This window comes from Suricata suricatta, chromosome 11 (genome assembly GCF_006229205.1).
Source record: "Suricata suricatta isolate VVHF042 chromosome 11, meerkat_22Aug2017_6uvM2_HiC, whole genome shotgun sequence".
NCBI lineage: Eukaryota > Metazoa > Chordata > Mammalia > Carnivora > Herpestidae > Suricata > Suricata suricatta.
Genome location: NC_043710.1, coordinates 45009580 through 45036555, shown reverse-complemented (window position 1 = coordinate 45036555; position 26976 = coordinate 45009580). Strand labels below are relative to the sequence as shown.

Sequence of the window (26976 nt, the reverse complement as noted above, 5' to 3'; positions counted from 1 at the left end):
ACTGGTCTTTGGGGGTAAGCTTCAGGGTCCCCCCCCCTCTTGAGATCACTTCTCCATCACCTAGTCTCCTTGTGACCTCTCCAGAAAGTCCAGTCCACTTCTTGTATTGGCCAGTGGTGACTTCGGGATGGAGACCCAGTAGTGTTTTCCTTAAGGGTGCTTTCCTTATCCTTGGGAAGGCCTCTGAAATGGAGTGGTGCTGTGATCGCAACTGGGAGAAAGGAGGCTTTTTGGCCCATACTGAAAGACCAGGTTGTGTCTTTATTCTGGATCACTGGTCAGGAGACCTGGACAGTGGCCTGTCCTGGTAGAAGAACCGAGCAGGCCCATGACACCACAGATGTGTTTGGCAACACCTGCCAGCAACCTTACGGCCCAAGGCAGTCTTCTGTAATTGCTCCTTAAGTCAAGATTGCACAAAAGTTCAGCAGCACAAAGTGCCCATTAGCTAAGTGGTTAATAAGGTCCCATTAGGAACTTGTATTCAAAGCCTTGAAAAGTGTAGTCTCAGTCTCTGCTAACTCAAGGGAGGCAGTTAATTGTGTGTGGGTATCATGGCATCCTCGTGGACTCTTTCTGGGAGAACGCCTCAGAGCCAGTTCACACGCTGGGCCACTGGAGACAGCCCCACAAGGGCAGTGTGGGCAGGGTGTTAAATCTGACCTCCTGTGTCTTCCCTCCCCTCTTCATTTTGATATAAACCCAAGAAGTAGTTGGGAGTCTACAGCCTTTGTCTGAGGGGCCTGTGTTGGGGGCTTCCCAGTGGAGGATGGAACAACAGACTAACAATGGCTTGTCGGCCTAAGCCAGTGCACCCGAACCTTTCTTGGAAACAGGAGCCAAGTTCCTTGGCATTTGCAAAATCCTGGAAATGGCAGAAAGTGTGCTTGGAAGCAGAATCCTGATCTTTCCTTGGCTGGGCCAGTGTGGGGGTGGGATGGGTTTGGAGTAAGTGGCCTGGCATCTGCTGCTACTGGGAAGGAACAGGCTTTGGAAAGCCTGAAGGGGCCCATCTGTCTGAGGCGTGAGGTCAGACACCCTACCTCGCAGGCCCACAGCCATATTTCCTACAACCTCAAGACCCCACACGTGGCCGGAGCGACTGTTCCAAAGTGGCCATCAGTGTTAGGGCTTCCTTGACAAGAAAGGGAGCAGGCAGCCCTGGGGTCTCGTCACCCTCGCCCACCTGCAAGGCATCCTTCCCTCTTCTTCCTCTTGTAGTGGCTGTGCTCTTGCAGGAGGCCGATGAGTTGGCCGGAGGCTCTGAGGATGGGCTCTGTTACCAGGACATGGAGAACTGCTGCTACTTGCCCATTTGCTCTGCTGTTCCCGGAACTTCCTGCCTTCCATCTGAGGTTTTCATAGCAGATTAGATGTGGCTCCCAGGAGCGGTCCTGGGTTTAGACTGAAACCATTCCTTCAACCACACGTGTACAATTATAGTTGCAATGGCTGTCAACCTTACCATTCCCAGAAGCTGGAGGCAGAGACTGAGGAGGGTCTGGAGCCTGCTTCCTTCCATAATCCTGGGATCACAAATAGTGTTTACAGAGTCCATTGGTGTTTGCCTCCCTGAAGAGGAGACTGCAGTGTCCCCAGGGTGATTTGATAGCTGGTAGGAAAGAGGGGGAAGGTTGGGATTTACTGGAGGGTGTCTGTGTGATTAGCCCTACCTGCTTGGGCTGTCCGCCCCACCCCTGCCCCAGCTCCAAGACACATGGATGGGGGCCCAGGCCCTCACAGGCGGGCCTGTACATCATGCTGTCCAGAGCACAGGTACCCGAGACCTGCCAGGCAGTGATGCCCAGGGCCCACATGGAGCTGTCTTTCTAGCACCAGCCTGGGGCCTCTGGGTGCTGCCCTCTGGAGCTCACAGTTGAGTACCCATCTTGATGCCTCTTCACTCCTGTTTTAGTTACTGCTCTGTAGGCCTAGGGAGACTTGGGTCAGACACCGCCATTGCTCCCTAGAGATGGGGAGGCTGTAAGGCAGACTGGGCCCTGCTGAAGTTAAGAAGTGGGGAAGGAGGAGTCTAGCTCCTCTAGCTCATCCTGGCTCAGCCCTAAAATCACCAGGCACTTGGACACGGATTCTCTCCCTCAGTTCTTACCCCACATCCATGAGGCAGACTCCATTCCCCCCATTTTCCTAAATAAAGAAACTGAGCTCAGAAGTTTAGAGTTTTGTGTCCAGTCTCAGAACTAGTTCCTGGTAGAGTTGGGGAGCTAACCCTTCTTCCCCATGCGGTCTGGGGCCGGAGCGGCCCAATGCTCCTGAAGCAGCAGCTCATAGCCTTCCAAAGAGGGGTGGTGTCTGGGGAAGGGCTGCTGCCATCCAGGTGTCTGTCTGTGAGGTCGTGGTTCTTAGTGTGTGAGGGCACTGGGCTGGCCATCAGGAGACCTGGGAAGAGTTCTGAATCTGTATGTATTTGCGCCATGGCCTTGGACAGATCCCTGCCCTCCCCCCAGGATTCATTTACCCCATCTGGGAACCAAGAAACCTGATGAATCCTGAAGGCCTTGCACCTCCCCATGGAGGTAGTGCTATGAATCACCTGGCTCACCCGGGCCATGAGTTCCATTTCTGTGCTGCTCTCCATCTCCAGAGTACCCGCTGTCCCCCACCCCCAGGCTGGTTTGGCCTCTCCCGGGACGTGGGGTGCTGTTTGCATGCGGGCGTGGAGCCCTGTCCGACATCCAGCCTGTTTGTGCTTTCCTTCTCAGTGCTAACTGGCCTCTACCTTTGTCTCTGTCTCCTCTACCTCTGCTCTTGGGTAGCTGACGGTAGGGAAAGTGTCCAGCGGAATAGGGGCTGCAGCTGAAGTCCTGATCAATCTGTACATGAATGATCACAGACCTAAGGCCCAGGCCACCTCTCCAGACCTGGTAAGGATGCGTACCCCTCAGCCTTCACCCACAGACACCAGCTCTGACCTCCCAGAGAGGATGGCCTGGCCCACTCACTGCGGCCCTCTTCTCGTGGACGGGGGCCCCGACAATGGGCTGGACCGGAGCCGAGGTTAGAGAGGGCTGCGTTTCCTGACTGACAGACCTCACTCGGCTCCCCAAGGGATCATTGCACAAGGCTGAGCTTCTCTCCTGCTGTCCAGGGGTCTGGAGGGCTCTGTGAAAAGGCCAGGCAGGCCAACCGTGTAGCCAGGCACCCTTTACCATCAGTGTTTGGCATCCTCTCCTAGTAGCCCTTTTGCACTAGACTGAGAATCCAGTTATGGAAAAGCCCTCTTCCCTTTGAATTCTCCCTTCTCCAAACAAGGCTGCCTGCTGCCGTCGCCAGCCATTGGACTGGACAGTTCTGGTTTCCTTTGGGTGCGTCACCCTGGAATCCGGAACCCCCCAGGGGCACTGGTTCCTGGCCTCCCTCCTCCTACCCCCTTGCATTTAGGGATTTGACTAGCAGCCTGGGAGCTAGAGGACACAGCCTCTCCCTTCCCTGCGATTCTCTGAAGCAGTTCTGATGCCACAGGCTTTCCTTGCCTGACCTAAGTCACTGCAGGAGGACATGAATGTGGAAAACATTCTTTCAGGGACCTTTCTCTAGACCTGGGCAGCACTTAACCCCCAGGACAGAGTCCTGGAGACCACATCACCGGGGAGGCATGTTTGTGAGGGATGCCCACTCCTGCCCCAAAACTAGAGCTGCTACCTTGGGAGGAGGCCCTCCTGGGCCTCCCTTGTTGCCAACTGGCTGGCCTGGGAGCAAAACTGACCACAGCCCTTGCAAGGTCAGGGTCTATGCTGGGAGCATTTCCTCCCCCACCTCACCCTTTGCTGCAGGGACATGAGCAGGAGACAGCCCATGAGGTCCCCACAATTGAGGTCTGCCTTTCCAAGGGCCTTGGCCTCACATGGCAAGACATGGTTATCAGTCCTGACGCATAGCACTTCTCTCCCGCTGCCCTGTGCCCCTAGGAATCGATACGGAAGGTGTTCCCCCTGAACCTGGGCGGCAGCGACACCTGTTACTTCTGTAAGAAGCGCGTGTATGTGATGGAGCGGCTGAGCGCAGAGGGCCACTTCTTCCACCGTGAGTGTTTCCGCTGCAGTGTCTGCGCCTCCACCTTGCGCCTGGCTGCCTACGCCTTTGACAGTGATGAAGGTAAATGCCCAGGGGCCAGGGACGGCCCTGCCCTGCAGCCTGGGCTCCTGTGCTCTGGGGGCTACGGGACGCCCAACACTTGTCAGGGAATGCAGTGTCCCCAGGAGCGCTGTTCAGAGAGCTGGGAGATCCCGCCTGCTAGAGAGACAGGTCCCCTATGGGTGAGCCAGGGAAGCCCTGAGTGCCTGTCATGTGCCAACACCAGGCGGCACCTACTGGGTGCCCAGTGCTTTACATACGCGTTCCCAGCCAGTCTCACCACCTTCCATTGCCCCGCGCGGTGGAGAAAATCCAACCTGGTAACCTAGTAACGTGCTCAGCACTGCACCTGGCTTGTGGCAAGGGTCCAATAAATGATGGCATATGAATGCTGTGATATTTTGGTATGTATTACGGAAGTAATCATATAACAACTCCCCTCCAAGAAGGGGCCTGCCAGAATACCATTTACCAGCCATATAACCTTGGAATTGAAGAATCCAGTTGTCTCTAGGTCCCTCAGTCACTTCATCCATAAGATGAGGATAATAATAGTTCATAGCTTATAAGGTTGTTGCAAGGTGGTTCACACGAGTTCATTCATGGGAAGCGTTCAGAAGAGTGTCTGGTATGTTGTGAGTCCTAGGGAAGTTTTCCCTCTTGTTACTGTCATTACTGTCCCTATTATTACTGTTGTAATGGCGAACGAAGCAGCTTTTCTGGAAGGTGTCTAGTTGTCCTGAGCTGTGGCCAGTGACCCAGTGTGGGCCTCACCTGGGTCTTTTCCTCCTCATCATTGCCACCATCTGCCCCAAGCCATTCCCACCCCCAGGAAGGAAGGGCCAGGAACTGGAAACAATACTGATATTCAAAGCTGTCCATTTTGTAGTCTTGCAACCAGCCTTGGGAGGGGACTTGGCCTCAGTTTGGTTTGGGGAGTACGTGAAGGTTTCAGCCACCACCCCAGCATCTTTGCACCCCTCCCCTCATTGCCACAGCCTGCCTCCGAGGCCACAAATGTCATGTCTCCTCATCTCAGTGCTGCTGCTTTAAGACACGTGACAGAAATCACTTCCCAAGTTTAAGGTTTCCTGGGCTTGCTCCCATTATTGGTATTTTCTGACCTTGGCTCATATTTGCTGCAGCTCTCATTTATAGGAGAAAACCTGTGTGTGCATTTGTGTGTTTCTTTGACAGGCAAGTTTTTCTGCAGGCCTCATTTCATTCACTGTAAAACCAGCACCCAGCAAAGGAAGAGACGGGCAGAGTTGAAGCAACAAAGAGAGGTATGTTTTGTCCTGGAAGCGCTGGTGAAACAGGGCAGGCCCCTGGACAAGAGCTCATTTGCAAGGATTCTTCCAAGTTAGGCCAGTGTTTCTGGCTTTGGAGGAGCTGAGACCCACAGAGAAACACAAGAGTCTGTGCTGTGTGGTATGGAGGGTCCCTCTGCCTTTAGGCTGCTCAGCAGGCCTCTGGGTTTACCCCATTCTAGAGGCCAGCTCCCAGGTGAGTGGTGGTGCCAGCTTCTCCTGAGAAGATTGGAAGAGCTTTCCCTGGTACCAGGCTGGGACGACTTGCCCAGCCAGGTGAAGACTACAGGGTCCCCCCAACCCACACCTGAGTCCCTCGGGACCTCAGAGTGTTATATGCAGGGATGCCTACCTTTCCCCAAGTTTTTCCCAGGCTCCAGGATGTCCACAAAGTGACAGCCTGCAATGTGTTTGGACAGTATGTGATAGCGCCCCCTCTGGCGGCTCTTAGCAAATACCTTCTCTACCACCTGATTCACCACCCACTTCCTCCAGGACCCATGTCTTACAGCCCTGTTCTGATTACACAAGTAATGTAGGTTCAGTGTAGAAAAATGGGTAAATAAATGAAAGTATGTAGAAAAGGGACAGTAAATCATTCATCGCTACCCTATCCTGAGAAACCCATTAACTAACATTTTGTGGCATTTCCTTCCAGACTTTTCCCTCTGTGAGTATATTTTAACCTAGCTGGAATCCTATCACTACACTTTTATATCCTTTTTATATACCAGCAGTATATCGAGATCCATTCCCCAAACTTTAAAAATTCTTTTGAAGCCTCATTCTGGATGCCTGTAAAAGATGGTTGATAATTTATTTAACAAGGCCTTTGTCATTAGAGGTTTATCCTCTGTCATCTTTTTACTTTATAAATATTTTTCCAACAAGCATCTTTGAATGCATGTCTTTGTCCCTATTTCAGATTATTTACTTAGGACAGATCATGACAAATAGGATTTCTGTGTCAAAGGACATGTGTACATTGTTGCTTTTTTTTATTTTTTTCTTTTTGAGAGACAGACACAATGCAAGCAGGGAGGGATAGAAAGAGAGGAAATCACAGAATCTGAAGCAGGCTCCAGACTCTGAGCTGTCAGCACAGAGTCCAATGCAGGGCTTGAACCCATGGACTGTGAGATCTTGACCTGAGCCAAAGTCAGATGCTTAACCAACTGAGCCACCCAGGCGCTCCAATGTTATTATTATTTTTTTTAAAGGACATGTGTATTTTAAGGTACTGGGTAGCTCAGTCAGTTAAGAAACTGACTCTTGATTTCAGCTCAAGTCATGATTTTATGGTTCATGAGATTGAGCCCCAAGTCAGGCTCTGCGCTGACAGTGCCGAGCCTCCTTGGGATTCTCTCTCTCCCTCTCTTTCTGCCCCTTCCTCACTTCACTTGCTCTCTGTCTCAAAATAAATAAATGACCTTTTAAAAAATAAAGAAAGGACATGTGTGTTTTGAAGGACTGTGAACCCACTGGTCACCTCGGCCCCGGGAAAGCGATGCCCATGTTCAGCCCCCCGTCAGCAGTGCATGGGGGCTGAGGTTGTTTGGAGGAAGGGGGTGCTGGCTGCAAGCAGGGACTACCGTCATCAGTTTGTGTTGGCTCTCTTCATCTGCTTCGTGGGAGGGGTCCTTGGTGAGAATCAAAGACTGAATGCCTTCCCTTTGCTCCCTCTCTCAGGAGGAGGGAACGTGGAAAGAGCAAGAGGCCCCTCGGCGGGACACTCCCGTGGAAAGTTCTTGCGCGGCCGCAGCCATTGGCACGCCTGAAGGCAGCCCTCCAGGTATCACCAATTCCTTCTTTAGGAAGGCGCTAAGCTGGCCCCTCAGGCTGCCGTGGGCCCTGCTTCACATTCCCCAGAGCCTGGTTAACTGGATTCGGGGACTCCTGCGTGCGGCTGGCCTTCATTTCAGGGACAATGCATACAACTACTGCTACACTTACGAGCTCCTGAGCATCGGGCTGCCGCTCCTCTGGGCGCTCTCCGAGGTCCTGGCTTCCATGTACCGGGAGTCTCGGGAGTCCCTCGAGACCATCCGCACCTGGGTGCTCAGATGCCTCCCGGTCAAGCTCCACTGAAATGCCAGCCTCCCCGAAGTGCCCTGACATGTCCACCTTAGCCGGCAGTGTGCTGCAGTTAGCAAGGCTCTGGCCAGGAAGCCTGGTATTCCTTAATAACTAGTTCGCTCAAAGCCAAAGAGTTTCCCACCGGCCCCTGCACCTGACTGTCTGGGTGAGCATCTGCTCCCTGGCGCTGGGGTCAGCACGACATGAAGGATGTTTTTTTATAGCTTTGTACTTCTTTTATACCAAAGCGAGCCATATTTCTAGGTTTACATTTCAATTTTTAACTTTTAATAAGCCAAGAGAAAGCTTTTTTTTCTACGAGTGTCAAGTTTTCTAAACACGGTTTGAAGGTTTTAGCTGGTGTTACAAAACCCTTTCTACCTTGCAGCCGACTGTCGTCACTGCCGGCAGCATTAACGATTCGGGCTTTGATAGACACAGAAGTGAGTATGCTGCCTCCTGACCAGTGCTTTTAGATGTACGTCCCCTAATGCCAGTTGGCAACAAGGGGCAGTGTTTTGCAACACGAAAGCATAATCAGTCAGTTTAGAAGAAAGGAGTAGATCAGAGTGGAACTGAGCCTGCGGCCTTCAAAAGCACGTGGCAATATGTCATTGGCTGTTATCTGTCCTCCCAGAGGGACGGAGACTGGTTTGCTCCCTTGTTTTGAGGTACAGTAGTAGCTGAAGGGTTCTTCCCCTCCTACCAAATCACAGCCAAATGCCCTAGAGCCATGGGGTTCCAAGCAGATGGCGACAAACTGCCATCGTCCCTTCCCACTGGTGAGCACTGCACGGAAGCCCCTTGGCCCCCTGACTTTGCGGAGCTCCAGCAAGCTGATGCAGTGCCAAAGAGGAGCTGTGTCAGCTGGTGGCATTGACACCTGGGGTCATGACCCCTGGGACTCCCTATCAGGTCCTCAGCCCAGGCTGCAGACTGAGCCAAGGCCACTCAGGTCCGTAATGGTCAGGCTGAGGGACGAATCTGCCCTCTCCTATCATGTCCTTTGGGACTGAGGGTGTCTGTTAGCACCTCAGGGTATTACTTCTGGGACGCATAACCTGCCCCACGAGCACTACTTACAGACATCCTGGATGTTTAGCCTCTCGGCTGCCGAGCCTACATGGTCAAAATAGCCAGAAACCATTTGTGTTCACACTGTCCTAGAAAAGGGATGTGACTGACCTCCTGTGCCTTGACTGGCAGGGGAGGCTGGGAGTAGGAGCTGTTTATTGACTTATACAAAGGAGGTCTGTCCTATCAAGGGCAAAAACAGGCATTGAGCCTACCTGGGGTCTTCTCTCTGGGCTTCCAGAAAAGGCCTCCACTCCCCCCACTCCATCTGCCTGGACATGACCACTGCAGGGTCTAGCGGAACGATGGAGGGGCTGCTGAGGAGAATCCTACCAGTGTGCTCAGAATATGTAGATTTGCCAGGCCGGAGATGGCCCTGTGCACTTGTCACCCTACAGATCTCCTCTCGATGAAGTCAGGAAGGAACCTGTCGTGGGTTAGGAGCCAGGGCTCCTGGGTGCTTTAAAATGACAGGTTTCTATATGGCAGGAAGAAGGGGAGAGGCATTTCTACAGATACTTCCTTGAAGTCCTTGGAGAAAACAGGGGCACAGCTGGGGCCAAGTCCATAGGCACTGGAGCCTCTGTCCTTGTGGGAACTGTTCTCAGTCTAATGACTTGTGTTGTGTTTTTCCAAATTTCTGCTGGGATTTTAATATTCAGCATGGTGGGAGAAACTTTTGCTTCATTCTTTGATTCTGAAAGGAAATTCTTGAGGTCATGATGTGAACTCATGCAGTCATGTCATTGCTATTGTCTTTGGCTCGGGGTGGGCTGAGATGCTTTGTGGAATGATCCATGAAGCCAGAGTTAGCATCTCTGAGAATGTCATTTATGGCCATAAAGAGACTGGTTTGAATTACTCTGGTGAGACAGGGTGTGCCTGTCAGAAGCCCAAGATGTTTGTATGTTCTGAGGCTTTGAACCTTCCTGGTGGGCAGCATCGAGACTTATAGTGGATCCCAGGAGGCGCATGCCCCTTGGCCTCCACAGCATATTCGAGAGTGAGTAGAGACACAGCAGTAAAATTGGGACAAAGAGATATGGGGGGCACAGGGGTCCTGAGGATGTGCGTAGCCCTGAGTGAAGAGCACAGGGGCGAACTACACGGATCCTCTCTTGCAGAAAAAGAGGTATCACTACCAGAAAGGTTCATCTGTCCTAAGCAAGCAACGATTTGTTCGGGGAAGTCCCCCTTTTATTAATGGTTGCCTCATCTTCAACTCCTGTGCCTTTTGTGTTACCAGCCTTCTTTCTTTGTCCCCCAAACTAAATTCTCCTTTCTGTCTCTCTCTTTCCAACCTTACACTGTGGCCGTCAGTTCGTTTCAGCCTTCCAGTGCTACACCCACTTCTTGGCTGACACACTTCTGCTCTGAGGTGACTGGTTCTCTTGCCGATTTTCAGAGAGTGGTACTAATGCCTGACCCGCTTTCCGCGCCCGATCCTCCCCGCCGGGGTCCTGGTCGTGCTCACTGCGAACGTCTTGCATACTAATGAATTCATTCCATGGCATGGTGGGTTAACAGCGTGGGGTGGTGCTCCGCTCGGAAGTCATTTTTCATTCTATTTACCCCTGAGCCGGCTGCCCGGTCTACACCAGGTGCATACCCTGCCTCCCTCTGGCTCCCTGTGCGGCCTGCATGCGTGCCTTTCCCATTGCGAAGCCACTTACCTTCCTGGGACAGTGACCCCAACTGTGACACCATGCAGCAGAGAGGGCTCTTCACCTTTGAAAAGAACTCTTTTATCTAGCAGCCTCTGAAAAAGTACACGCATACAAGCATCTTAAACTGATCCTAGTATAAAGAGTATTGATGAAAACCATGGGTGACCCTTTTGGGAAGGATTTAGAAAAAAAAAAAAAACAAAAACCTTTCCCAGGCTTTATCACAAGCTTTTCCCAGGCTCTGTATTTTGAAGGCACAATCACAATTTTCCTAGCAAATCTTGTTCCTGCTGCAGCCTATGCCTTGCCATGAGGGCTTTGCACTGGCTCTTCTTACACCTTGGCTCCTAAAACCCTAGATGATGCAGAAGCTTCTATTAGAGCCATCGGTGTCACAGGCCAGGGGTGGCTTTGAGAAATGACTCCATTCAGCCCCAGCCTGATGCAGCCCATATCAGTGCCCCTGTGGCTCAGCTCAAAACACATTTTCCCTGCCGATTCATTACTGCAGCAGCAGGACATTCAAAGTGCTTTTAAAGAGAAACGCCGTGCCAAGTACAGTGGCGCTGTTGTCGGCCAGATCTCAGGGTCTCAGGCTGCAGGTGGTGTCTGTCCTGCATGCAGCCCCCAGCCATGCTGACCTGGCCTGTCTGCACAGCCCCGCATGCTCCGTTGCTCACCACCTTGCTGCAGACTGCAGCCAGTACGAAGTCATTGCTCTTGTCTTGTCTTCTCTTGCAGAGTCTCCCTCCCTTTATAAACTGTCAACCAGAGAGGGCCCTCCTTCCCTCTGAGTCTTCTCTTTAGCTAGCCCCTGCCCCATCTCATCGCAACGCATGTTCATGACCTTGGTAGTCATTTACAGTGCCACACAGAACCCTGTATTTTGCACACAGCAAATATTGTTTAGCTTTATTTATGGTATTTGATGCTGTACATGAAAATAAATATGGTTCTTTATAAAGCTCATTGTTTCCTCTCTTCTTTGCCATGGAAGGCTGCTCCAACCTCAAACACAGGGGCTGGTTTAGGGGGATCCTTCTTCCCTAAACCGCTGGCGGGACCTGCATTTGTGGTGACGTGGGACTCTCTGGGGCTGCGCTGGGCATGCTCAAAGGAAATATTACCCAGGGGTAATATTTGGAAAATGTCACCGATGCTCCTGGGCCAGGCTTTGGGGTCTCTTTTCTTGAAAACTCATGGTACTTTTCTGTGCAGATGCTGGGCACAGCTGGGTGAGGGTCAGCGTCACGCTGGCTGTTAGAAACAGTGTCTTAACCCCCATCCAAACCACGGACCTGTAGGAGAGCTTTTCTCAGGAACCTTTCTGTAACTGAGGCTCCTGTGGAACAAAGGTCGCTCTTGCAAGTCTTATGCTGGTCCAGCTGAGTGAGAGGTGAAAGGTAAGGAGGAAGGACCAGACATCGGTTTCAGAATAGCAGAGAACATGGCAGGGATGCTTATCCAGATAGAGATCCATCTGTGATCCCAAGGACCTCCCCTGGCCCCAAAGGCTCAGTTGACTCAGTGTCTTAGACCGCAAAGCTCTGCCTGCAGAACATTCCGAGGACAGAACCCGTGGCAGGCTCAGACCCGATTCCAGGCTGGCCTCCCCATAAGGGAAGGACTCAGAGTCTCACTTGGCTAGTCCAGACAGCACCAAGCAAGTCTGGTGCTCAACCCTCCGAGGTTGGGATGCCTGCCATCGCCAGGCTGGATGTAGCTAGGCTTCCGACGCTGGTATGGGCCTCCACCAAAGGGGTGTTTCTGAGGCCCTGGGCCTCTGAGCTCAGCTGCTGGCCCCCGGAACTTCCTTCTGAGCTGCCTGGGGTCAAGTACTCTTACCCAGGTGAAATATTCTTTCTCTTCCATGAAAGGAAGGGTGTCAGGGACTCAAGTCAGGAGCTAAGTTGGGCAAGTGACTCATTCCTTTACGTATTCATCTATTCAGGTATTTGTTGAATGCATACCATACCCTCCACATACTCTAGGTCCTAGGAATGTAGCGGTGAAGCACACAAAGTTGCTGCCCCTCCCTGTATCTTGGAGTATAGGTGTCTCTGTCTTGTGTACTAAATCTGATGCGTTTTATTTATTTACTTAACTAAGTTACTGAGCATCTGTGGTGTGCTAGGAATAGAGAGCAGGGGGTGAATAGACAAAAGTCCTCACTCTCATGGAACTTAGAGTTTTGATTTTTTTTATTTGAAGTGGGGTTTTAAAGCAACATTTTCCAAAGTGTGGAAAGGCAGCACTAGCTCCAAGAGGAGCTCCATAGTCCTACAGTTTGAGAAATGGTTCATACTAGTCATGCTGGTCCTCCCAAACCTTGGCAATCCATGAGACCTAGTAGCCTGATAAAGTCTCAGAGGTCCTCCAGTAAAGAAGCTTAATTAACTTTGTTGAGATGGGCTTTCTCCTACATATTTGAAATGAGTTTTTGTTTGTGTGGGGCAGGTTTTTTGTTTAGCATGTTACATTCTACATATGTATTGGGTAGAATATTCTTAATCCAGAAACACTGGATTAAAGACTTAAACAAGTAAAATAATAGAATTAAATATTAGATAGAGTCAAGAATTGATTAGGACATAGGATGGTAATTTTCTAAGCTTTATTTTTTTAATTTTTGTTAATGTTTATTTTTGAGAGAGATCAAGTACGAGCAAAGGAGGGTCAGAGAGAGGGGGAGACACAGAATCTGAAGCAGGTTCCAGGCTCTGAGCTGTCAGCACAGAGCCCGACGTGGGGCTCAAACTCACGAACTGCAAGATCATGACCTAAGCTAAAGTAGGACACTTGACCAACTGAGCCACCCAGGTGCCCCTACTTTCTAAGCTTTAAAACCTTGGAAATATGACACAAAATTGACTACAAACATTTTAAAAGCTTAACAGTAAAAATGAAAATATTCAATAGGCAGTCAGACTGATGGAAAATGTAAATTAGGTGCAATAATGAAGAAGTTCGTTGCTGTGGCATTTAAAAAGTTCATGCAAAGGAGGTGTTCCCAGGTACCTTACACAGTGTGCGTGATCAGTTAATATTTGCTGATAAAAGACCCAATGATAAATGGGCAAAGGCTATAAATAGAGCAAACTTAAAAGGTAAATGCTAAAAAAGAACAAGCATTTATAAAAATTACATTCAAAGGAATGTAAATTATCTCATACCCACTGAAGAAGACAGTGATGTAGGTAGTAAGACAGTGATGTAGGTGGTAAGAAAAAAATAGTCTTGGGTAAAAAGTCAATGGGGACAATCTTTTCTAGAAAGCAATATGGCAACAATTATTAAGATCCATAAACGAACTCTGACCTTTTGGCGCAGTAATCCTGCCCCAGGGAATTTATCCTAAAGGAATAATCCAGCCAAAGAAACAAATCTCCCTGCAACCTGAATATTAAGTAGAGTAAGTGGGTCAGGCAGAGTGGGTGGGCTGTTCTCCTTTATTTCTGTGAACTCATTCACTTTTACAGCTTTTTCTCTAATCCCTTAAATAAGTAACAGAAGTGACTGGTGCTTTTACTGCTCCGGGGCCAGCTGTTACCGATCGAGCGTCTCCTCCCCGCTGGACATGGGCCCAAGCGCTGCGTGTGCTGCACCTCCTTAGCGCTTCACCTCCTCGTGGCCACCTTGAAGGTAACCTTGACGTTAAATGAGCTCTCTGGTACTAGGCAGGTGATCTGGAGCAATATCTTCAACTGTAAAGGGACAGAGAGCGTCACCAGGACCAGGCCAGGAATTAGATGCTGTTCTCAGCGGAGCCTTGGCTCTTGGGAAGGTCCTGGAACTGGCCAAGACCCAGCTTTGACTCCAGCACTTTGTGCAGACCAGTGGTATCAGGGAAGGCCCTCCTGTGAGCTGAAGCCTCTGGCTTAGGGTTTTGTGGCCAGAGAATTGATTAACATGCCAGGTAGGGCTCTCAGGACAGCAAGAACTCTCTTGGTGAGCTCTCGATAACACCTCCCAGATTTTGTGCAGCAGGGAAGGGCCGAGGGAGACTTTCTTTCTTTCTTTTTTCTTTGAGAGAGAGACAGAGCATGAGGGGTGGCTGGAAACAGAGAAAGACACAGAGTCCAAAGCAGGCTCAAGGCTCTGAGCTGTCAGCACAAAGCCTGATGTGGGAATCAAACAAACAAACCATGAGATCATGACCTGAAACAAAGTCGGACACTTAATTGACTGAGCCACCCAGGCACCCCCTTAGGGAGACTTCCTTGGGCATTCTAGATCAGCTGGAGCTCAGAGTGTGCTGGGCAGGGCATCTTTAGATTGGGAGACCAGAGTTCTCAATTCACATGGGAATCATCATCTATTTTTCTCTAGTCTTCTGACCTCCCAGCCTTCTGGTCTCCCAGGCAACTGGTCACCTCCCTTCAGACGACCCAGCCTCTGCTCTGGAGCCCCCTTCTTTCCTCTGCCACCTGCCAGCAAGGCTCTGGTTTGGTTTAATGAATTTTTTAAATGTTTTTTATTTATTTTTGAGAGACAGCATGAGCAGGGGAGGGTCAGAGAGAGAGGGAGATACAGAATCTGAAGATAGGCTCCAGGCTCTGAGCTAGCTGTCAGCACAGAGCCCGATGTGGGGCTCGAACCCAAGAACCATGAGATCATGACCTGAGCCGAAGTTGGACGCTTAACCAAGTGAGCCACCCAGGCACCCCTGGTTTAATGAATTCTTGAGTGAATTCCCAGCTGCACAGAAAGGGAGCTGGGCTCTAGCCGTGGCTCTGGCTGCTTACTTGACATTTCCACGTGGATTCTACCAAGAGTCTCCAACCTAAATATCTACCTCCCACTCATAATCTTCCCCTGAACAGACTTTACCAATGGCCTTCAGTCTCTGGGAACAGCAATTCCATCTTTCCCATTGTTCAGCCCAAAGGCTTGGAATCATTCTTGATGACTTTTTCACTTGGCCCCCTGGCCAGTCCATTGGTGAATTCCAAGCAGAGCCAGATTCTGTCCCCTTGTCAGCATCCCCATGCTACCCCCCTAGCTTCTGCTACTGTTCTCTCTTCTGGAGTTATTGTCGTGGCTTCCAACGCAGCCTTCTGGGTTTTACCTTGCTCTCTGCTCAACCTATTTTCAACACAACAGCTAGGGTTATCTTTCCAGAGCTTAGGTCTATCCTCTGCTCAGAACTTTCCAGGGTCTTCCCAGCACACTCAGAGCAAAAGCCAGTACATGTAATGGACTCAGATGGCTCTGGATGATGGCCTGGCTCCTGTTATTCTGACCTGCTCTCCTCCTGCTCTCTTTCGTGTACTGTGTCCCAGACACACTGGCCTCCTGGAACACCAGGCATGTTCTGTCTTAGACCATGTGCACTGGCTGCTCCTTCTGCCAAGAACACCTTTCTTTAGTATCCATACAGCTGACTCCACCCTTCATTTAGCTCTTTGTTCCCTTGTCTCCGTCCCAGAAAGGTCTCCCGTTAATGCAGCAATCTATACCCCCAGCTGCCCTGATCCCCCTTCCCCTACTTACTAGTCAGGTATTCATAGCAATTGTCACCTCTGACCTATTATGTAATTCACTTACAGATTATGGTTATTGCTTATGTATCCCACCTTGCCAGAACACAAGGTCCTCAAGGGCAGAGATCTCTGTATCTTTCAGACACTCCCATAATTCCTACATGTAGGACAATGCTCAACGCATAGTGGACCCTCAATAAGTATTTGTAGAATGAGTTAAGGCTCTGCCTTCTGGGCTGGACCTCAGACTGCAGAGCCCGCTGCTGTCTTGGGCTTGAGAAGGTCTTAATGGCATCGATTCATGGCTCAGAAAGGAGCACCTAGAAGAAAGGTATGACATTCTCTGCATCCACAGAGCCCTTGGATTGATTGGGAGAGGGGAGTTTCGATCTGGCTTGCATTTTTGCCTTTCTGGGGGTGTGATCTTCACACAGCATCTGTCGCACAACTAGGTGACCGGTGGGAACAAGTGTGAGTTTGTCAGCAGAAAGCAGTTCCAGTGGGGATCCCCTTGGGTGTCAAGACCCAGGCCACAGGGTGGCACACATCCTGTCTCGCACCTGATGTTCCAACACAGGAACTCAGGTGGCAGGTTTGAGACAAGAGGTGGGGTGGGCAACACTCCGCCCCCACGCCATGGCATGCGGTTTGCTCAGTATGCCTTTGACCTCCTGAGTCGTGTCCTCCTGCAAGTGTCTCTAACTGAGACCACAAGAGGGCAGGCAGCAGGGGGACCAAGGAAGAGGGGTAACCTCATGCACACACACACATGCCACACCCAGACAAAGAAGCCAACCTCTGAATCTTAGGGGACCTAGCAGTGCCCAGAAGATCCGCTCTCTCTCCTCCCATGCCTACCAGCATGAGGCCCAGCCAGGCCTGGCACCCCACTCCCTGGGGCTGTGAGGATTTCATCTGGACCTGGCAGCAGTTCCTGCCATTCCCATCTGCCCTGAGGTGAGCTGTGAGCACAGGTATGCTCAGCACTGGGACGACCCACCCGGCCACAGGGCATGTGCAGGACCAGAGGGCTGTGGGCCCCAAGGCTGTTTCTTTGGATTACTGTTGGGGCTCCGACCCAGAAACTTAGAGTTGAGTTCTTTGCCCTCAACATCATTCAGAGAAATGTGCATACAGGATACTGTCTATGCCCAAAGTTGGAGGCACAGAGCTGGCCCGACAGAGTACCTATTGGTGGCGTGAGGAGGAGGAAGAAGAGAGTCAGGGTCTGAGGACTAAGACCCTTAATCTGCTCCCATTAGCAAAAGAAAAGGAGAAAAAGCTGGCTGTGTGGGGCCTGCTGACTGCTGGGAAGTTACCAGGAGCACCCTCTGCTCCGGGCCCTGATGGAGGAGACCCCATTGCTCACACCAGGTTCTGGATCTGTCTGTGGGTGGCATTCCCCAGCTGCCAGGCCTCGTGTCCAGGTAGCAGGCTCCGTAGCAGGAGCAGGTTGTCTCTTCTGAGCCGTGACGAGGGGACCCACAACTGGGGACGCCTGAGCCCTCTCTCTAGCTGGCTTTTAGTTTCCTTGGGCTGGTCTCTGCATGGAGGCTACTCCCGGGGTCAGGCAGGGCCCTTTGAGTAGTGTTGCCCACCCTGGTTGAGGACAGCAGAGGGTGGGTCTGTGAGTACATACGTGTGCCCACAAACAGGCTCTCACACTTGGCCTGGGGGTGGCTAGCCAGAGTACAGGAGGGCAGGATGGCCACGCCTGAGGCCCAGGGCTCCCTGTCAATTTTCCCATTCCCTGAAGACCCTAAGAAACTGGCATTCCTGGGAGTACACCCTGAGGTGTCACTCTCAGAAGCCCAGGATGGCAGCTGTACCATCTTTAGCCACTGTGCCTTTATCTCTTAAAGGGACATGCACTGAGAGGGACCTTGGTACTGGCATAGACAACTGTGCAGTGAGTGGAGGAAGTTCCTGACACCAGCCCCTTCCCAAGACCCTTCCCCATCCTGCTGGGGGCTTGTCAGTGTCCCCTCAGTTGTCACTGTCCACCTTACAAGAGGGTGGGGAGACTGCTCTATGCTTAGTGTCCTGGACATTTGTCTGTTTATTTTGACATCCACCCCAGCCTTCCCCTGCTCTGCTCTGTAGTAAACAGGTGTAATCCCTGAAAACTACATTTCCCAGGAGCCCTAGCAACTGGATTCCTGTTGGGCCTGACCACTGGGTACACTAGTAGGAGGGTGGAGGGCAGGATGGAGGGAAAGGCCAGGGTACTTCTCCCATTTTCTGCATCCTGGGCAGTGACTATGTCTTCCCCATGGTATCTATTCGTGCATGGTGGCCCTGGCCTATGGACTCACCGGCTCCTCCCACTGCCTGGTCAGCAGGTGGCTTTCTGCTATTGCTCATTTCTGGGTTGTCTCAAGATCTGCATGTGGCTTTTCAGCTCATCCAACACCATTGTTGTTAGTTTCCTATAGTAACTTTCCTCTGTTGAACTTTCTTGAGTTGTTTTCCTGACTGGATCCTGATAAACTTAGTTTTATTGCTCTTTTTAATCTTGGTTCTTCAGGGAGAACAGTGGGCAAGACAACAGAGGGAGTCTTGCCAAGCCCGGAGCCAGAAGTAGGTCTGGCAATTCAGAGCCATGTGACCTTAGACAAATAAGATAACACCCCTGAGCCTCAGTTTCCTAATCTGCAAAATGGACTTAATAACAATACACAGGAGAAAATGTTGCTTTGTTGTCTCTCTGGGTTCTGGGGGAGAGTGGAAGGGTCTCCAATCTTAGGGAGAAAACAGGAACAATTTCAGCGGCAGAACCAAGTCTCCTCACCCTGACACTGTAGCAAGGGTCTGGCCAGATGAAGGCCTCGGGACTTGGCTATGAGGATGGTGTGTGAGGACACACACTGCCTGTCTCTGCGGCGGGAGTATCTGCTTTCATCAGGGAGCAGGTGTCTGGCCGGAGCACTGGGAGGAGACTGAAATGCTTGGCTCTGGGCAGACCTGCTTCCCTCCAGGAGGCCAGGGGCAGTTGTCCTGGGGGCTGCTGGATCATTCTTACCCCCTACCCTGTGCCCCTCCTTCCATGGCAGTCCCAAGCCTCACTGTATTCCTGGATTCTCCCAATGGGAGTACATAACTTCAGGCAAAATCTAGGACACATTGCAGACAGGCGTGGGGGAAGCAGCAGGTGGGTACAACTTGACCCTCACCTGGAGCTGGCCACTGACACAGCCACTCTGTGTCCCAGTGGCGACTGACTCAGCTGACTCACTGGGGGGCCTGGCTGAGTTATTTTCTGGGCACCACGTTCTTGCGCTCATGCAGTGAAGCTGACGACAGCATCCTTGCATGTTGTCAGATGACAGCCATCGATAATGGCACTCAATAATAAGCTGGTGTTACTTTCATTGTTTCCTTCTAATGACTTCCATTGCTGGTACCAGGATTGCTCGAACTAGCACTCCTGATGTGTGTGCATGCAGATGGTTGGCATCAGGGAATGAGAGACGGGTCTGGAAGTAGAAGCTTGCATGGAGCAGTTTCCTCCTGGGCATAGCACTGAACCCCAGAGACCCATCTGGAGCCTTTGGCCCAGGCCTTGGAGGGCAGAAGGAGGGGAAGAGTATGTCTGCCTTTGGGACTCTACCTGGGTGAGGTCGTAATCAGAAGAAGCCTCAGCTTCTTTTTTTCTCCAAAATCCTCACCTCCCAGTGCTCCCAGCCCCTCCACTGTTCTCTGGGCTCTGTGGTGAGAGATGCTGGCCCTACTTTCCTGAGGGCTTATCGGTCAGCCATGTCCCCAGCCTTCTAGAAGCCCAGGGAGCCAGCCTAAGCCCTTACACTGTGCCACTCTTCAGCCCTGCTGGCCAGCTCAAAACTCACTAGAAGGAGAAAGCAGAAAAGCAGACCCCTGGGTGTTCTTGTAGGTTTGGGCTGGTCCCCAAGATGATGCTACTGCAGCCTGGCATGGCTCACCTCCACTGCCTACAGTGACCTCGTCCCACCAGGCTGCTCTCGACAACCTCATTCCCCTCTTTTCCGGCTGCACATGCTCAGCCTTTCATTCTCCCCCAGGTTATCATAGCCCCTTTCCTAGTCTCCGTCTCCGCTCCTGGTGGGTCCTCCAGTCCACCTTCCACTCAGTAATTAGAATGATCTTTCTATGAGGATCAGCTTCCAACCCTTCAGTGGTTGCTCTTGGAGTGAAATCTACTCTTCAGTTTGCCGTTCACAGCCCTTTCAAGTTCAATGCTGTGCAGTCATTCTCATTGGCTTTTTCTATATACTCTCCTGCCCACCAGCCAAACAGGGCTGTTTCCCTGCCATGCTGATGGCACTGCTTTCCCACATTGCTTTTGCTCACAGACATCCATCCCATGGAGCACCACCACTCTCTTCTCTGATCAGAACCTACTCGTCCTTAACCCCTCAAAATGGTGCCTTAGACCCAGAGTGTTTATTGTACAGAAGTCCAATCTCCCTCCCCTCCCACCTTGTCCCGCCTTACTCTCAGACGGTCTACCTGGTAATGCAGCTATGTGTGAATATGCCTTATCTGCCCCGTGGGACAGGAAAAGAACCTTGAAGGCAGAGAGAGCCTGGCTGATTCATCTCCAAACCCTGAGCACAGGCCTGGGTCATTGGTGGCCAGGTAGCACCTGTTGACTCTACAAATATTTGTTGTTCTGGCTCAGGCACACACACCTATACTCTGATATAAACCAGGTATACAGTCAGGTCTCTGCTACAGTAATTCTGCAGAACCAGCCTCCCAAGTCTTAGGGCCTTGTAGCATCTGTTTTTCCTGCTCACAGGTCTGTGAGTTGGGTGAGTGGCTCTGCTTCAGGCCACAGGTTTAAGGGTGACCTGAGCTCCCATGGGATTGGTCAGGCCAGGCTCCAGGCACATTCCATGTGACCACAATCAGGTACCTCCGCTGAAGGGGCAGTGGCCACCTGGGACAAGCTCTTCTCATGGTAAACTAGCAAGAATGTGGGTGGGCTAGCCAAACAGCAAGGCCATTTGAAGCTACTGCTCATGTCACATCTGCTCATTTCCACTGGTCAAGGCAAGTGTCCCACTCAAGCCTCATGTCAGTTGGGTAGGGAAGCACACCTACCTGCTCTAGTAGGAAGGACTTCAATATCACAGGACAAAGCATGGCTCTGTTATGGGGAAGGGGCAAAAAACTGGGAATGTATTCCAGCCCAAACTCCCAGAATAAAGGTCACACACATTGGCATCCATGGTTCTGTTCTGCTCACAACCATGCAGACTATGCCCGTCCTCTGATGAAATACATGACCGTGTGCCGGTGTCTTAACCTCTCTGTGCACCTGTTTTTTCAGCAGCAAAATGGGGATAATAATACTTGTCTTAGAGTGTTCTGTGAAGTTTAATAGACTTAATACATGTTAAACACTTAAATAGTTCTCCATAAAAGTGCTCAGTAAAAGTAAGCTGCTTCCATTATGACTGCTGTGACTACATAGCCAAGGATCCAATTTCACCCCTACTCCCTCGGTGCCTCCCATCCATGGACACACCAGTGCAGAGGTGTGCACATGTGCGTGTTGCACAGGTGAGCGTGCCCATATGCCAGGAGTGGCAAATTGGCAACCCACTGGCCACATCTGTCTGTACACATGTCTTGGTTTGAAATACTATACATACATATTTCAAAACATAAAAAGGAAAAATGTCTTGAGTTATCTTTACAGATGGTAAATACAGTTATGGAGTAACTAATTTTTCCCAGGTGGAGGTGTGAAGAACCCAGCCCTTAGGGGTTGGGTGCGGCCAGGGAGGCAGTGAGAGAATGTGTCCCCAGAGCAGGGAGGGGTGAGGGAGGCACGGCTGCAGGAGGACCCCAAAGCCTTGTGAATTTGACTTAGCAACAAAGAGGCCATCGGGGGCTTTGAGGCAGTTTGAGAGTGGTGGAGGCATGGGCAGGATTACAGAGATTGAGGAGCGGGGTGATAGTAAGTGGAAGAGAAAGTGAGTGTTGCCAGTTCTCCCAAGATTGGCTGGATAGGAGAGAGAAGAGGAAGAAGAGTTGGCTAGGGGCCAGGCAAGGATATTGGGTTAAAAATAGTTTTCTTCAAATGGGAGAGGCTCCAGCGCAGGCAAATACTGATGGAAAAGGTCCAGTTGATACAGAAGTCTGTGACACAGGGAAGAGAAGGTAATGACCACTGGAGGGGGTGGGCGGGGAGGGAGCCAAGTGCAAGTGAGGTGTCGGCCTTAGAAAGGAGAAAGCACCTCTGCCCCCACTAAGACCAGAGAAGGGGTCGCCCAGCTAGTTCATGGCCAAGATGGAGCTGGCCTCAGGCTGTTTTGACCTGTTTTGGTCACTGGTTCACTGATCATTCAACAGGTATTCATCAAGCATCCACTCCCTACCAGGTACAATTCTAGCAAGAAATGAAACAGACCAAAATCACTGCTTATATTCTAGTCATGGGAAAGAGATAATAACCAAAATGAATGAGAAAGTTATAGAGTTCATTAGAAGGTGAGTTGTGTTGCAGATAAAAATAAAGAGGAATGGAGAGAACTCAGGGCATGTTTGCAGTTAAAATAGGATGACAGGTTAGGACTCATGGGGAGGGTGCTATCTGACCAAAGACTTGAGGCAGTGAGTGAGTGAGCCCTGTAGGAAGCTGTCCAGGGACAGCATCTCCTAGGAAGAGGCAAGATCAGTGCAAGGGGCCAAGATAGGGGGACATGGTCAGAGCAGAGATAGTGGGACAGTAGTGGGAGGTGAGGTCAGAGGGACCACTGGAGGGTATTGAACAGGGGAGCATGATCCGACTTACATTTAACAGTGAATTGGGTCGCTGTGTTAAGAAGACTGAGGGGTGCGGCATGGTGAGAGGGAAAGTGGGCAGACCTGCAGCGGCTGTTTCCATAATCCAGGCAAGAGATACTGGTGGCTGAGGCCAGGGTGGCAGCAGAGGAGGTGGTGACAGGTGACTGGATTCCTGACATATTTTGAAGGTAGAGCCAACAGGATTCACTGATAGTTTGAGTGAAGAATGAAAGAACAAGAACAAAAGATATCAAGGATGCCATGAAAGCACTGGACTTGAGCAGCTTGAAGGCCAAGGTTGCCATTTACCGAGACAGGGAGGGCTATGCGGGAAGGGGGGGCGAAGCAGGATTGGGGAGCAGTGGGGATGAAGAGCTCCAGTTGGACTTGAGCTTAATGTGTCTGCTAGACATCCACATGGAAATGCCAAGTAAGCACTGACATATATAAGTCTAGATTCAGGGGAAATGACTAGGCTGGAAATATAAATGGAGGCATGAGTCATTGTTATCTGGAGTTATTTGAACCCTGGAGACCAGATAAGATTACCACTGGTATGAGTGAGGGAAGAGATTCAAAGACAGCCCTGGGGCCTTCCAGTGTTCCCAGGTCAGGGGGGAAAGGGGGAAACAACACAGAAACAAGGAGAGAAGGAGACAGCCAGTGAGGGGAAAGGAACGAGTCTATGCTATCCTGGAAGCTGAGAGGAGAGCTGTTTCTCGAAGGAGGGAATGATTTGCTGGGTCAAATGCTGCAGATATGTCAAGACAAGAATTGAGAAGTTGCCCCTGGGATCAGCAGCATGTTGGACATTGTGATTTTGACAACAGCAGTCCAGAGGCAGGTGGACCTAGGGTGGTCCCTCCAAACATTTCAGGACCCTTCTGTGGGATTAAGTGAGAGAAATGTGTTCATTCATGCCCTATACACAGAGAGGTGTGCTCTAAATGCTGGGGCACCTGGTGGGCTAAGTGGTGGGAATCCTATGATGGCACAGAGGACTAGAAGGTCAGTCTTAGATTATCCAAGTAGACCTAAGTCCTGCTGCCCTACCCACCCTCTTCCCCCAGCAGGCTGCCCAAGCTTCTGGACGTGGGAGCAGGTACCCTGCAGGGCCTGTTTATTCCCACCATCTCTCTAGACCCTCTTCTCCTCCCAGCAGATGAGCCAACCTCCCCCAAGAAGCCCAAGAGTGTCCTGGAGCCAGAGCCCAGTGATGTGGAAGGTGGAGCCATCTCTCTCCTGCCTTCTGAGTGGACCTCAGTGAGGATCAGCCCTGGGGAGGATGCAGTTGGACAGGACATGATGGCGGTGTGTGTCCTGGTCAACAGTGATGACAGCAGGTATGTTCAGGCTGCTGCAGGATGTGGACAGAAGAGAGACTTGACAAGGAGGACAGTATTTAGAGGCTGGTCTTCCCTCCACTTACTGGCAGTGTGACCTCTCTCTACCTCCATGTGCTCCTCCCTAAAATGGGGAAAATCATAACACCCGTTTCATGGACAGTTGTAAAAAATCTAATAATTAATATATATAAAGTGTATTTAAAAATGCCCAGCATATAATAAGCACTGTTAAGCAGTGGGCAACTGCTATTTTCTCAGAGAAGGGACATGCTGTGGCCAAAAGGCATTTGTCATGTTGGCTGCTTCAAGGGGTGCCGAGTGGGTGTCCCTGTCACAGTAAGATGTAAGATGGCAATGCATGGTGATGGGGAGGCTAGGCTGGGGACAGGAAGAGGCATGATAAGTAAATCTCTGCTGCCCTCTATGAGTATTTTTCAGAATGCCACCCTTTCCATCAATACCAGAACCACCTAGAGTGGTCATTAGGAGGAGTGCAGACTCCAGGCTTCCCCCAGATGCTGAATTCATTCAGGAGGTCAACCAGCAATATGTATTGATTGTTCATTATATACTAGACTCTGAGGACATAGCAGTAACCAACACAAGACAAAGACTTTGGTCCCACAGGGCTTTCATTCAAACTGGGTAGACAGCTAGCAAACAAGTATAGTTAACAGGAAAAATATCACATATGTTCCTAGTAGAAGGATAAAATAAGAGTATATGATAGAGAGTGACTAGTCAGCTACTTTAGAATAGGTGACCAAGAAAGGCTTGTTGTATCAGTTATCTATTCTCACAATCATGCTAAGTAACAAAACATTCCATAAGGTCGTGGCTTCAAACAGCTACCATTTATTACACTTAGGATGTCGTGAGCTAGCAGTCTCATCCCTGCAGTTCTTCTGGTCTCAGTGAGCTCCCTTGTGCATTTGGGCCAGCAGGGTCCTGCTTGTTTCTAGAGCATGGCTAGCTGTAGGCTGGGGTGCCAGGGGGCTCTTGGCCATGGGTCTTTCCTCCTCCAACAGACAGCCCAAGCTTATTCACGTGGTCCTACAGAGAAAGCAGAATCGTGCAAAGTCTCTTGAGATCTTGGCTATACCTGTCACATCAGAATGGCCACAGCAAGTCACAAGGTTAGCCAGGATTCATGGGGTGGGGAAATTGGTTCCACCATTATGGGGGGACCTACAAAGGCCCATTGAAAAAGAGTATGGATCCAGGAGGGGGATGATTACAACTGTTCTTTGGTAACAATCTACCACAGCCTCCATGAGGAGGTGACATTCAAGCTGAGAATTGTTGACAAGAAGGGCCAACCATGTGAAGAGTGAGAAAAGTGGCATCCAAGCAGTGGGACACTAGTACTGGGTGGGTCACTGGGTGAGTGTGGCCCTGTGACTTCTAACGTGGCTGGCATCCAATGAGGAGAAGGAGTAAGGTTTAGTAAGACAGGATGCAGAGTTCAAACTTTATTCTAGATCTAATTGAAAGCCATTAGGTAACTCTTAAGTCAGAGACTGACATCTTATTTCCAATATCCAAAGATCGGCAGGCCTTGGTATGGAAAATGCATGGAGCAGAGGTAAGTAGGAGCAGGTACAGGTACAGTGGGAGCCTGTGGTTCCAGTAAGAGATGAGGAACTTGGACCAAGGTTGGGAGCAGAGGAGAAGATTTGCTGAGGGACTGAATGTGACGGTAAGAGGGAGTTCAGGGTGGTTCCAAGACTTTGATCTGAGTGACTGGATGAAAGGTACCATTGTTTCTAGAGTAGCCTTGAGGAGAAGATTTCAGGGAAGACGCAGGTTTGTGGAGAAAGAATTCTTTTGGACCTGTGGGGTTTAAGATGTCTATCAGATGTCTTTGTGCAGATTTCAAGCAAGCAGGAGAACAGAGAAGTTTCTGGGAGGCAGGACTAGAGACCGTGATTTCGGGGCCAGTGGCATATAGATTCTATGAAAGTCAAGGATGCCGAAGAATCACCTGTGGAGTGAGAATATCTTCTAATAGATAAATAAGAGCTGTGCCTGGATGAGAGCCCCAGGACATCTGAACATTCAGTGTGCAAGCAGAGAAGGGGCTGGCAAAACCCACAGGAAGGAGAGAAACTAAGAAAGGCTGCATTGTGGAAGCTGAAAGAAGAAAGGAGAAGTTTCAAGAAGGAGGGGTTGGCTCATTGTTTCGGATAAGAATGGAGAATGGACCTCTGGAGTTTCCAACAAGAGGATCAGATTGGAGTAGGTTTGGGAAGAATGTGAGGGCAGAAAATGGATACTGCAGTGTAGATAACCAGTCATGAGGTCCGGAGCCTTCAGGCTCTTGAAAGGGGGCCTAGGAATGCACGTTTTAGCAAGTCCCACAGGTGACTCTGACACACGTCTTCATGAGAGCCACTGCCTTGGCATGTCCTTAGTGATCACTGAGATGAAAAGCAAGGCCTGGAGAAGGAAGGCCCTGCCCCAGTTCTCACAGCCTTGTAGGCCTCAGGTAGGCAGGACCTTGTCCATCATAAGAGGCAGAAACCCAATTCAAACCAGCTTAATTAACAAAGCAAATACTTCAGTTCCTCTACCTGGGAAGTCCAAAGGTAGTTCTCCCTCCGGGCAAGGCTAGAACCAGAAACTCAAACAGCCACTTCCCACTGCTGCCCCTTTTACATAGGATTTACAACCATCCACAGAGAGGCTGTAACCACGCGTGGAACTCTTAGCTGTGGAGGGCCTCAGCCCACATCCATCAGTCCAGGTCCATGTACCAAGACCTCAAGGTAGACCTCCAGTGGGCATGTCCACCCTCCAGGGCTAATCAGTGGAGAGCACTGAGCTACCATGACCTACTTGCTTGGGCACTGTGCTGGATAGAGATTCCAACAGTGCACACAGATGCAGAAGGGGCAGCACCCCAAGGGACAGATGCAGGCTGGACTTATATAAGTAGAGAGAGAATAAATACACGTAGTCATTAAAAGTCATAGCCCTACAGGTTTGTGCCTCCCCCCAACCCCCGGGGGACTGTGTTTTTGCTATCTCTGCTGCTTAAGGACATACTGCTTCCATGTCTCTGCCACTTGAATTCCTGCCAGTTATCCAAGGCCAGATGAAATACTCCCCCTCCAACCCAGTAGTCTTCTGCTTCCTCCCCATCCATTCC

The 26976-nt window shown here is 50.6% G+C and overlaps 2 protein-coding genes across 4 annotated transcripts in view; both read left to right on the top strand.

The window, feature by feature from the left end:
* Positions 1–11187, top strand: part of MICAL2 (microtubule associated monooxygenase, calponin and LIM domain containing 2) — a 139938-nt gene extending 128751 nt beyond the window's left edge. For 2 of the 3 annotated variants that reach the window (XM_029915800.1, XM_029915799.1), the window contains 6 exons: positions 2778–2885; positions 3930–4116; positions 5293–5381; positions 7095–7197; positions 9876–9933; positions 10964–11187. In XM_029915800.1, the coding sequence (XP_029771660.1) occupies positions 2778–2885; positions 3930–4116; positions 5293–5381; positions 7095–7197; positions 9876–9916 (528 nt within the window). In that variant the 3' untranslated portion in view covers positions 9917–9933; positions 10964–11187. The remainder of the gene's footprint in view (positions 1–2777; positions 2886–3929; positions 4117–5292; positions 5382–7094; positions 7198–9875; positions 9934–10963) is intronic. The other variant, XM_029915801.1, reaches the window with a different exon arrangement.
* Positions 11188–13745: 2558 nt separating this feature from the next.
* The window catches only part of MICALCL (MICAL C-terminal like), a 77279-nt gene continuing 64048 nt past the window's right edge, over positions 13746–26976 (top strand). Inside the window, exons 1-2 of the mRNA XM_029915802.1 lie at positions 13746–13864; positions 23642–23822. Coding sequence (XP_029771662.1) covers positions 23782–23822 — 41 coding nt within the window. The 5' untranslated portion in view covers positions 13746–13864; positions 23642–23781. The remainder of the gene's footprint in view (positions 13865–23641; positions 23823–26976) is intronic.